This window comes from Ranitomeya imitator, chromosome 2, assembly GCF_032444005.1.
Source record: "Ranitomeya imitator isolate aRanImi1 chromosome 2, aRanImi1.pri, whole genome shotgun sequence".
Lineage (NCBI taxonomy): Eukaryota > Metazoa > Chordata > Amphibia > Anura > Dendrobatidae > Ranitomeya > Ranitomeya imitator.
The window spans coordinates 306,274,530-306,286,996 of record NC_091283.1 but is presented as its reverse complement, the minus strand read 5'-3'; the positions used below and the strand labels follow the sequence as shown (position 1 = coordinate 306,286,996).

The 12,467-nt window shown below is 43.7% G+C and overlaps 1 protein-coding gene across 2 annotated transcripts in view; it reads left to right on the top strand.

The window, feature by feature from the left end:
• The window catches only part of LOC138666960 (oocyte zinc finger protein XlCOF22-like), a 48,895-nt gene extending 39,662 nt beyond the window's left edge, over positions 1–9,233 (top strand). For both annotated transcript variants that reach the window (XM_069755166.1, XM_069755167.1), the window contains exon 6: positions 6,531–9,233. In XM_069755166.1, coding sequence (XP_069611267.1) covers positions 6,531–7,720 — 1,190 coding nt within the window. In that variant the 3' untranslated portion in view covers positions 7,721–9,233. The remainder of the gene's footprint in view (positions 1–6,530) is intronic.
• Positions 9,234–12,467: the final 3,234 nt, after the last annotated feature.

The window sequence follows — 12,467 nt, the reverse complement described above, 5'->3', positions numbered from 1 at the left end:
CTGAGGGGAATAGTTTGCACAGGCATCCTCCAATGGGTGAGGATGCCTTAAGTATCAGAGGCCTCAAAGCTATTGGCCAGGAACACCCAAGGGAGGTGCACACAGTCTCAATAAGAATCCGGAGTTGCTGGCGCCGCCCCCCTATGCACACAGCCAGGAAATGTACACAGAGCAAGCCGCCATGAAGCACATGGCATGGAACCGGCAGCAGACAGATCTCACAGTATGGCACTGGGTGTGTGAGTTGATGTAACAGGCAGGTGGGGAATGGAAGACCATGCAGTGATGCCGGCAGGGTTGTTACACCGGTCTAGATATCGACCTCCTCTTCAATCTAGTCCGAGAGCAGGAGCCGCTGTGGAATATGGGGGATCACTGCCACGCTGATCTTGGTGTGACCCGTCGGGTCTGGGAGGAAGTATGCCACGAAGTTGTGGACCACTGGGAGGACCTTGATGTTCGGGCCCAGAATCGAGCGCGTAAGAATTCACAGTTCAGTAATGTATGTTGCTGGATGTAATGTGTTGTATACTAACTAATTTGTGCTTTCACTTTACAGGGGACAGAGTTATCCAGTAGTGGCGGTGACTCAGGGATCGCTTCAAGAAGGAGTTCAACAAGGAGATGCAGGCCCCGTGTGGACTGGGAGGACTGAGGAGCAAGTATGCTAGAGCCCTGTCGTTCCTCCGTTCGACGATGGTGAGCAGAAGTTAAATATTCCCCACCCCATTTACTAAGTAAAAATGTTTACATGTGTAACCTTTGTTTGGCTTCAGTCAGAGCCAAGCAATAACTATATATTAATTTTTTTTTTCTTTGTTCCGCAGCACCGTCTGAAGCCTGCAGAATTGAAAACTTCTGGAGCGATCCCTCAGGAGTCCGCCACCGGGAACCACTTCGACAGACCCGACCCATCTGCACCTTACCTGCCTTCCCTCACATCTGGTCCCTCGGTCCCATCCACCAGCGCTGGAGCATGGTGGAAGACTTCGTTACATGAAGCTGCTGGTGAGGATGTAGCTTTTCCTTTACCCCACCCCTCTGACACACCTGCCACCTATAGAACACTTTTTGGTTCTGGGCAGCAGCGCCAGAGGGGTCAAGAAAAGAGCTATGCGCCTGAGTTCTTGCATCTAAATGCATTTTTCCAGAATTCGCTCAAACTGTTGTCTGAGCCATTCAGCGCTGGATAAAACCTTATGAATAACAGTCTCCTTGAATTGAGCAAGCATCTGGATAGGATGCATTCAGGTGCAAGTAAATCTCCCAATCATTACTTTTTCCAGGCAGTAGTCGAGTGCATAGACAAGCTATCTCCTGACCAGCCGATGCATGTAATGCAAGCCTGCCAGTTTGCCAAAGCGCAGGTTAGCTCCCAAGTCCCAATACCCGCCTCGGTAGTTCTCCTGCACCTGCCCCCCTCCAGCCACTGTCCCTCCTCCCTTCATATACAATACCAGCTTCCTGCCCCATACCAGTTCCCAACCACACCATCTTTGCCTCCACTCCCTGCCCAACCTGTACTCCCTGCCCACTACCACCAGTCTCCTTCCACACCCATCATGCCCCAAACACATTCCTCTTCTCCACCCACCACCTCTTCTGCCTCCCAATCCCTCCACTCCACCCCTCAAACCTTACCAAATCCCATCCCTAGTCCCGTTTTTTTTTGTCCACCCATCCTCTTGGTTTCTCCACCCCTTCATCTTGTGTTTCTGACCCGTCACCACCACAATCCTCTGTCGAAGCGGTCCAATCTGTGAGCCCTTCCAGTATTATCTCCACCCCACACTACCTAAATTTATAATGTTGTAAATAAGAAATAAAAATATATTTTTTGTATAAAAAGTTTGTCTTTCATTTATTTAATGATGAGGTAAAATACTTTGGTTGGGTAAAACAAGGTCCAATACTTTGATAGCTTTCTCTTTGACCTTGTTACCCAAACTCTCTCATCCTGCCAGTCTACTCTTCCTTGAGGTGAAATAAAGTACTCTGCAAATTTGTCCCTCATTCTTTAAACTGTCACAGGACTTCGAAAAGTAATATTATGATAATCATTCAATGAGGTTTCAACAAAGTTGTCATCCATGGAAATATGTTCCTTGCATATTATGAAATTGTGCAGGGCCACACAAGCGTTCACCACCTCATCCACAGTGTCAGTCTTCAGGTTAATAGCGGTCAACAGAACTTGCCATTTGGACGTTAAAATGCCAAAAGCACACTCAACCATTTTTCGCGCTCGTGTTTAGCGGTAATTAAAAACTTTTTGCTGGCGTCAATCAACTACTTGCATATGGCTTCAGCAGGTGTTCCCAGAGTTGGAACGCTTCATCTCCAACACATACAAATTGGTGGCCCGGAGGTTTCAGGAAGCGGTCTTGGTGGTGGAAATTGGAAGATGTCTCCATATAAATGACACCCCATTGTAGACCTTTTTAAAAACTTGAGTCATTGGAGTGGCTATAGGCCCCAGTATCGACCGTTAAACTTGTATTGTGCGTCTGCAATGGCCATGAGCACGATGGAGAAATATTTCTTGTACTTGAAATATTCAGAGCCTGATGCAGCAGGTTTGACGATACGAATGTTTCCCATCCACTGCACCCAACCAATTGGGAAACTGAAATTTTTTTGGAAGTTTTCTGCAATGTCCAGCCATCTCTCCATTGTGGGATATATTCTTCATGTAAACAGTCCCACAGTGCGCGGCAGGTGTGTTTAACAATCCCCGATATGGTGGAAATCCCGAGTCAGAATTGAAAATGGAGTGAGGAAAGGGATTCACCAGTTGCAAGGAATCTGGTTAAAAAGGACCGTCAATAATTAATTCAAACTACCAGCAACGACATTACAGTTATAAGTCAGCTTTAAGGAGGAGATACAATAAAAATGGCTTACCCTTAGAGTCACCATCAGACGCTCCGCCAGTGAAACTGAGATGCGGCAGTACGTGTCATTTCTCCGGATGATGTGTCCAGTACGTTCCTCAAAAAAAATAAAAGTTCTCCACTTTCATCTTAACTTAGTTCCAAAACTTCTCGGGGTTTCCTTGCAACTCCATATATAATGAATAATACACCCCACGTGTCATTCTTAGTGCAGTAATTGAGTGGATCCAAAAATGACGCCAGCGCTGACGCATGATGCGCTGTCTTTCTTGCTCCTTTTCCAGAACGATCGCTTCCAAACGATTCGCCTCAAAAGTGAAATCCACATAAATATTCACAATGTTTGCAATCACACCTTCCATTTTTGCCACTTGCTCTTTAACCGGTCAAAGATAGGTTATAGAAACACTGTATATAGGTTTTCAGTAGCCAATAACGTTTGGGAGCCTCCCATTGACGTTTTTAAAAAACGGATCCATCATAATCAGTCGTAAAACGGATTAAAAAAAATGGAAGAAACGGATGAAAAACTGATGTGACGGAAAAAACGGATCCGTCGCATCAGTTTTTCACAATATACGAAACTCGCTCCTACTCTTGACACTCTGATAGCAGCACTGCAGAAGAAATGCTAGCACAGGCTTCCTGTATCCGTTGTTTCAGAAGCTGCACATCTCGTGCCTTCAAAGCATAGAAAATTGCCTTCAGATGACCCCAAAACATCTGAAACAACGGATACTGGAAGCCTGTGCTAGCATTTTTTTCTGCGGTGCTGCTATCAGTGTCAAGAGTGGGAGAAGAGGGTTGCATTGACAATCCAATGCAATGGGCAGAACTTTGAACACATTTTATAAGTGGTCATAAACCTATAAATAACTCCATGAAAGAATAAGTTGTTTTTCTTGTGAAATTCTCAGTAAGTTTGATATGTCACATGATCCTCTTCCCATTGAAAATAATAAAGTTGGATACAAAATGGCCGACTTCAAAATGCCCGCCATGGTCACCACCCATCTTGAAAAGTTTTCCCCCTCCCATATACTAATTTGCCACAAACAGGAAGTTGATATCACCAACCATTCCCATTTTATTTAGGTGTATCCATATTAATGGCCCAACCAGTACATTTACTCATTCCTTCATGGTGGCATGGCTTGAGCCCTCATTTCATGGATTCACTTCACTTCATCAATTCCATTATGCTTTTGATCATAAGGCATTCAGATTACTACACAAGCTCTCCTGAAATGGAGAGCACTAATACTTTCTCTAGTCTTCTGGTCAGGACTCATAGTAGCTCCAATGGTCTACCATAAATAAGTACAACTCCGGTTTAATGTTGAAGTTCTTCCCCCAAACATTGTCTAATATTTCTTCTTGAAACTCATCTGACAGAAAATATTGTCACTATTATTATTATTATTATTCATTTATATAGCACCATTAATTCCATGGTGCTGTACATGAGGAAGGAGATACATACAGAGTTATAGATATTGTTTACAGTAAACAAGTTTACAGTGACAGACTGGTACAGAGGAGAGAGGACCCTGTCCTTACGGACTTACATTCTATGGGTCACTTAACGATAGTTTAGATTGCCAAGAGCCACTGAGCCCCATACTCTAATTATCCCAGAGATGTATCACCAATAGTTATTTTTTTTATTTTTTTTTTACTGATGAAGATTGTTGAGTTAGACAATAATGCATCTAAAGAAATGATCAATCTTCAGTTTTCGACTACAGTAGTTAGTGCCCAAAATGCCCACAGCCAGTTTTGTCTTCCTAATCATACCCCATTTTTCAAATCTGACGTGTGTCACTTTATGTGGTGATAACTTTGAAATTCTTTACAAAGGATAATATGAAACAAATGGACCGTACAAATTATTTTCCAATTTCTGTTGAATACGACAATACCCTATATAGGGTTGTACACTACTGTCTGGGCACATGGCAGTGTTAAGAAGGGAAAGAGCCCCATTTAGTTGTTTGAAGGCAAATTTTACTGGACTGGTTTGCCGACAATTTATTGTTCATGGTCACCTGGCAGCTCAAAAGATGGCTACCATGAAGAGGCGGTTCTATCTACTCCATTTTCCAGATCGAAGGGATTGCCTTGCTCATCACTCATTAACCCTTCTACATGGATCTGGACTTACAAAGACTCCTAGGCTTGAGCCATGGTGTTGCCTGATTTTTGTGGTGTGAAATAGCAAGAAGAATAGATAGTCGAGTCAGAACCAGGAGAGGAGAGAAAATACAAAGTCAGAAGATGCAAGAGTTGTCAGTAAACAGGCCGGGTTCACAACAGGAAGCAAATACACAAGCTGGGAGCTGAGCACTGAGGACTGAACCAGAGGAGGTCAAGACTGTATCTGACAGGTTTCGGTAATACGCTTCGAGCTTTAGTAGGGTGTGGTGCTTTCCAATTGGCTGAAGCAGGGAGCAGATTACTTCAACTGGACAGCACACTCTCCCATACTGCCAGACTGGACGGTACTACTGGTCCCAGGCACCCTAATATTAGTGGCTGAACAGTGCCTATGCTGCCCAGAGCTTCTGTTTCTAACGTCTCCTCCATCACCGCTGCTGCCTGCAGAATGAATAAAATGGCACCTGGCGACAGAAGCAGAAAGAGTGGAAGCAGATCCCAGAGAAAATGGGACACACCATTTGCGGGAGCCCTAACATGACAAAATGGCAGAAATCTAAATCGGTAGAAATCCTCATAAAGTGACTCCAATTTGGAAATTATAATCCTCAATGAATTAATCTTATAGGAGTAGTGAATATTTTGACTTCACTTTGCGGAAATTAGCTTGCAGTGAATGTAGGAGAGTGAAAAATTAAAATATGCCATTTTATTGCCAAGCACATAGTGCCCAGAGTGTGCTCCAGGAGATACGCACATTGTTAACTAAGTGGGTTCTTCTCTTTATAGTGATGGCAAATACATGGATGTTAAATGTGGTTTAGGCACATTGCAAAACTCAGAAGCGAGGGGGAGATTTAACTTTGGGAGAGTAGATATTGCTGGATTGTTTTATATCAGCCATGTTGCTTTTCAAGAGTCTTTGAGCCACTAATAATGTGGACACCTAGTTTCCTCTGACAGATGATGGAATTGAGTGGGGACATGTTTTTTGTGAGATGAGAAGTTTTTTATTGGTTTAATTTACACCTGCCTAAAAATTTTGGTGGCTTTTTATTCCATATTTGGGAGGCAGGATGAACTGACCTGGCGCTGGGCTTCTTGGACCTTTCCCGGCACCTGCGCACTGCAGTACTTTGCTATGCCCTCAACAGGGCATATAAGTACCCCTGCACAGGAGCCGCGACAGGAAGCAAGGAAGAGAATATCATCGCGTGAAGATGGCAGGAGCCGGACCCCAATGCCCTTCAGACAGGACCGCCCCCCCAGGTGAGTAGAATATAACTAGTTTTTCTGATTTTTCAGGTTACATCGGGGGCTTATCTCCAGCATTACAGAATGCTGTAGATAAGCTGCGGCCACTGACATCAGGGGCTTATATGCCAAAGAGTAGGTGACAGATTCCCTTTAAGTAGAAATTTTCAAAAATATAAAATTCAAGGATGTTTTATTCAAAAATAATTGTTTTTTTCTTACCAGATGACTGTACCAGGAGATCAGAGGGACAGCTGACATCTTCAATTTTTAAATCAGATGATCTCAAAATCCCATCAGATGTAACTGAATTGAAGGCCATTACTTCAGATATAACATCATCCCTTCACAGCAAAGATCTGTCATCTGATCCTTTGAAACAGGTCCTGTCTTCTGATTTATTACGGACTACAAAGGAAAATGAAAGTCACAAAATAAGCATTAAAACACAATCTGCTCCTAAAGAAAATAAGTCATTTTCACATTCAGAATATGGAAATAGTGTTCCCCTTAAAAAGTTGTTTCTTAAACATCAAATAATTCACACAATGGAGAAAAGATTTTCTTGTTCCAAGTGTGGGAAATGTTTTGAAAGGAAATGTAATCTTGCTGTACACCAGAGAACTCACACAGGGGAGAAACCTTTTTCCTGTTCAGAATGTGGGAAATATTTTAACCATAAATGTAATCTTGTTACACACCAGAGAATTCACACAGGAGAGAAGCCCTTTTCCTGTTCAGAATGTGGGAAGTGTTGTATCCGGAAATCAGATTTAGTTAAGCACCAGAGAATTCACACAGGGGAAAAGCATTTTTTCTGTTCAGAATGTGGGAAATATTTTAGCTGTAAATTTAATCTTGTTATACACCAGAGAACTCACACTGGGGAGAAGCCTTTTTCCTGTTCAGAATGTGAGAAATGTTTTACAAAGAAATCAAATTTTGTTAAGCACCTGAGAATACACACAGGGGAGAAACCTTTTTGCTGTTCAGAATGTGGGAAGTGTTTTATCCAGAAATCAGGTTTTGTTAGGCACCAGAGAACTCACACAGGGGAGAAGCCATTTTCCTGTTCAGAATGTGGGAAATGTTTTAAGCATAAACCAGATTTTGTTAAGCACCAGAGAACCCACACAGGGGAGAAGCCTTTTTCATGTTCAGAATGTGGGAAATGTTTTAACCAGAAATCAGATTTGGTTACGCACCAAAGAACTCACACAGGGGAGAAGCCTTTTTCCTGTTCAGAATGTGGGAAATGTTTTACAAAGAAATCAGCTTTTGTTAAGCACCAGAGAATTCACACAGGGGAGAAACCTTTTTGCTGTCCAGATTGTGGGAAGTGTTTCAACCAGAAATCAAGTTTTTTTAGGCACCAGAGAACTCACACAGGGGAGAAGACATTTTCATGTTCATAATGTAGGAAATGTTTTAACCAGAAATCAGATTTTGTTAGTCACAAAACAATTCACAAAGGGAAGAAGCCTTTTTCATGTGATTAATGTGGAAAATGTTTTACACAGAATTAACTCTTAATAAACATCAGAGCTGTCACATATGTTTAGAATGTTGGAAATATTTTTAACCAATAATTTTATTTTCTTAAAGTGGTTGTCCACTATTAAGGCAATCCCTTGTCATTCCTCATGTTTGGCTTGTTAACCCCTTCCCCACCTTGGACGCATCCATATGTCCCTTTAACCTAGGTCATAGTTACATCTCGGCGATATTGTGCTCACACGGCCTGTGCACGTGCGATCACCGCTGGGAGTTAGCTGATTGATTCTGACACACGACACTCGGTGCCAGGAGCGGTCCCGCACTGATCCCACTACTTTCACCCCCTAAGTGATGTGATCAAACTCACATCAGGCAGAGGGAAGACCGCCTCTTTGCCTTTGGATAAGAGACCCCGCAACGTCATTGTGGGGTCCCGATCGTTGTCATGGTGACCCATTGTTGTGACGATGACATCCGGTCACCAGAGCTGATCATGCTCAGAGAAAAATCGCCAACTTTGTCAGAGTAGTGTTGACAGTTTGCATAGCCTAGGGTTGCTCCTGCATCCCCATGCTATACATGCGATCAGCCTGGAAAAAATGAGAGTCCCATACTGGGACAAAGTAAAAAAAAAAGTTTATAAAAATGTAAAAATATAAAAAATAAAAATATTGTACCCACAAATAAATATTTGAATAAAAAAAAAATATAAGCAATAAAAGTACACATATTTGGTATTGTCGCGTCCAGAATAAACATGCCTACGAAACTGTCTCACTAGTTAACCCCTTTAGTGAACACCATAAAAAGTAAATAAAAAACAGGGCAAAAAACAATGCTTTATCATCATTCCGTTGAACAAAAAGTGGAATAAAACGCAATCAAAAAGACAAACATGGTACCGCTGAAAACGTCATCTTGCCTGCAAAAAAGAAGCCATTGTATAGCTCCATCAGTGGAAAAATAAAAAGAATATAGCTTTCAGAATGAATTTTTTCTATAAAATTGTTTTTGTGTGAAAGTGCCAAAACATAAAAAAGATAGAACTTTGGAATCGCTGTAATCATACTGACCGAAAGAATAAAACTGCCTTACCAATTTTACCACACGCGGAGTGTCATAACAAAAAAAATCCTGAATTGCTGATTTTTGCTCATTCTTCCTCCCAAAATTCAGAATAAAAAGGTATCAAAGAGTGTCATGTGTCTGATTATGGTACTAATAAAAACGTCAACTCATCTCGCCAAAAACATGCCCTCATATGATATGGTGATGCAAAGACTAGTTTTTGCAATAAAAAGCATTTTTTTTAGTTTGTGAAAGCAGCCAAACAAAAAACAATATAAATTTGGTATCACTGTAATCACACTGACCTGAAGAAAAAAGTTACCTAATCACTTATACCGCACAAGGAATGATGTAAAAAATAAATAAAACCAATTCTTCACCTGCTGTTTTGTTCATTCTGTCTCCCAAAGATCGCAGTAAGGCTTGGCTCACATTTTTACTGCACTTTACGCTGATTGCTTATACCATTGTAAAGCTCTGAAATATGTGATTCAGACAGAAACCCAGCAGAATATTCCCTATAATGAGGAAGATGGAGGAACTGTTGACACCACAGGACCTGTGAACCTGTGGTGTCTGTCTTTTTAGGACTGCATAAAAGTGCCGTCGACCACAGTTTTGTGCACCTCCGAAAAGAGGGACAACGCTGAACAGAGGCCAGATGGAGTTCAGAATAACTCTGCTGCCTCATTAAAGTGAATGGATCCATCAAGGGTTTCATCTGAATCTCGTCACTTGGATATTTAGATGGAAACCCCAGAGTAAGTGCTCAGCGTAGAGCGCTGGATAAACGTGATCCCAAACGTTATGTAAAATGTTCAATAAAAGCTTCAAGTCAATCCACAAAAAAAGCAAGTCCCCACTCAGGTCTGTCATCTGTTATTGGAAATATAGGGCGCTTCCACGTTACTGGTAGCACAAAGGCTCTGGAAAAGTGAAATGGCTCCTATCTTCTCCAAAGAAATTCAGCAAATTCTGCACTCCCAAACCCAAATGCCCCCCTCCCTTCTGAGCCCCACAGTGTACCTAAACCACGTATAATGTCCACATTTGGCATTTCTAAAGCAACAAGAGCCCGCCTAAGTTATGGGTGCGTATCTCCAGAAGCATGAGGTGGGCATAACGTACTTGTGATTAGCAATGTACTAGTCACTACATTGTACTGGTCACTATAACGGCAGTTTGCATTTTTGACTAGGCAACATTCATTGCTGCTTGTTTCTGGAAAACACCCATGGAGTCAAAATCGTCACTGCACCTGTAGATAAATTCCGAGAGGTGTATATTTTCAAAATGGGGTCACTTGCGTGGGGATTCTGCTCTTCTAGCAATAAGGTGCTCTGTATATGGAGTCTGCAAACTATTATAGGAAAATCTGCGCTCCAGGAGACAAATTGCGCTCTGTCCCTTCCAAGTCTCTAGTATGGCCATTCAGTACTGTACAGCCACATAATGGGGTATTGCCATGTTCAATAGAACTTGTGGGACAAATTATGGTGCCCTTTTTACCCACTTCTTGTGTGAAAATGTAAAATCTGGGGCTAAAACAAAATTTTGGTGGTAAAAATGTACTTGTTTCTCTAGTCACCTTCCACGCCAGCCACTTCGGAGGTTGTCTTCCTCGCCCTAATAGGGGACAGGAACACAAAGAGGTTAAATACCCCTCCCCTTCCTGCACCGCCAGTGTTTTCCTGTCCCCTATGGGGCATGAAGAGATCTGAAGGGGCTGCCGTGGCCAGTGACCGGAGCTCCACATACCTAATAAGCCGGGCAGCTGGAGGTCGGGCGCTCCCTCCTTAAGACGCTGCTCCTGTCTCCTTTCTTCGGCGGGACTCAGGACCTTCCCGCCCCTCCGGCGCCCCCCTTGCGGGGTAATGCGGGGCGGTGACGTGCGTACCGGGGGCCTCCTGTAATCCCCCGGTTTCCTCCTTCCTGGCTGGAGGTGGCGCGCATCTCGAAGTCTGGCTCCGGCCAATGGCGGGGTCACTTCCGGGTGAACGCGCGTCACTTCCGGGTCACTCAGGTGTGTTCCACAATGGAGCGCACGCCGGCCGGCATGCTCAATGGCGGCGACGGGCATACAGGCCGCATTACGGGGGCGTTCCGATCGGACCCTCCCCCAATTGGGCAACATGGGGAGGAGGAGCACCATGACACTGGGCCATCGATCCTATTTAAGAGATCCGGGTAGCAAGGTAAGCTGTCTGACAGTTACTCTACGTGACGGACATGGATGTTGACAGACCCCCTTGCTCTGCAGATGCCAGCATTCCCCCTCCTACCATAAGCAGCAGGTGTCAGGCCCAGCTATCCTGTGTATACGTTTATGCATGCATGTATATATATATATATATATGTGTAGATATACCCCTAAGTGGCTTAGCAAACCCTTTCTCTCTCTTATAGGGAGAAAAGGTTTCTGATCCTAAGAGGTCAAGCCGCAAATGTAAAGTGTGTACGGCCAGACTCCCATCAACATACGGGAAAAAGCTCTGCCAGTCCTGTACGGATGAGGTCCTACGCGCTGAACAACCCTCTCTGCTGGATAGCATCAGATCCCTCATTAAAGATGAGGTCTATTCTTCTAAGGAAAAAAGCTCCAGTAGAATCCGACCCAGACTTGGGAGAGATCCAGTCCTCAGGTTCAGAGGATGATTGGGAAAATGAAGGCTCCACTTCTACCCCCCCCCCTTTAAACCAGAAAACAAAAAATACTATTTTAATTCTGAGGACATGAGTGACCTAATCAGTGTAGTATGATGCACCATGGGGGTGGAGGATGAAGAAGTTACGCTCACATTACAGGATGAGATGTTTGAGGGTCTAAAACCCAAAGATCAAAAAGGGTTTCCAGTACATAAGAATATACGAGATCGAATGCTACATGAATGGGACCTCCCTGAAAAAGGTCTGACTGTACCATCAGAACTAAAGAACCGGTGTCCATTGGACTGGGATAACTCCTTAAGGGAGACCCCGAAAGTGGATGTACAGGTGTCCAGGGTGACTAAGAAAACAACCCTTCCCTTTGAGGACTCTTCTCAACTCAAGGATCCGATGGATCGCAAGATGGAGAGTTTATTAAAGAAGTCCTGGGACACCTCCACAAATTTACTGAAGTCCAATATAGCCTCCACTTGCGTGGCCAGATCTCTGTTTTAGACTCCCTCCCCCTGCTACAGAAAGCAATGGGGTTGCTAGCCGATGCTTCTGCTGAATCGGTACGAGTAGCCGCGAAAGCTGCCGTCCTCTCCAACTCATCCAGAAGAGCACTTTGGATAAAGTCCTGGGGAGGCGATTTCGTCTCCAAGTCCAAATTATGTAGCATACCCTTCCAGGGTCATAATGTGTTTGGACTCGTTCTGGATGATATTTTGGATAAGGCAGCTGATAAAAAGAAATCTCTCCCTAAGCAGAAAATTCCTAAAAAAAACGCTTTTTTCGCCCCTCCCGTCACCAGTCTTCGCAGAGGTGAAAAGGCAAAACGGGAAGATGGAGTTATCCCAAGGGAGGCAGGGGGGAAAATATCCTGGCCCCTCAGGCCCAGCAAACCCCAGATAAGCAATGACGGTGCTCCGGTCGGGGGTCGACTCTCAC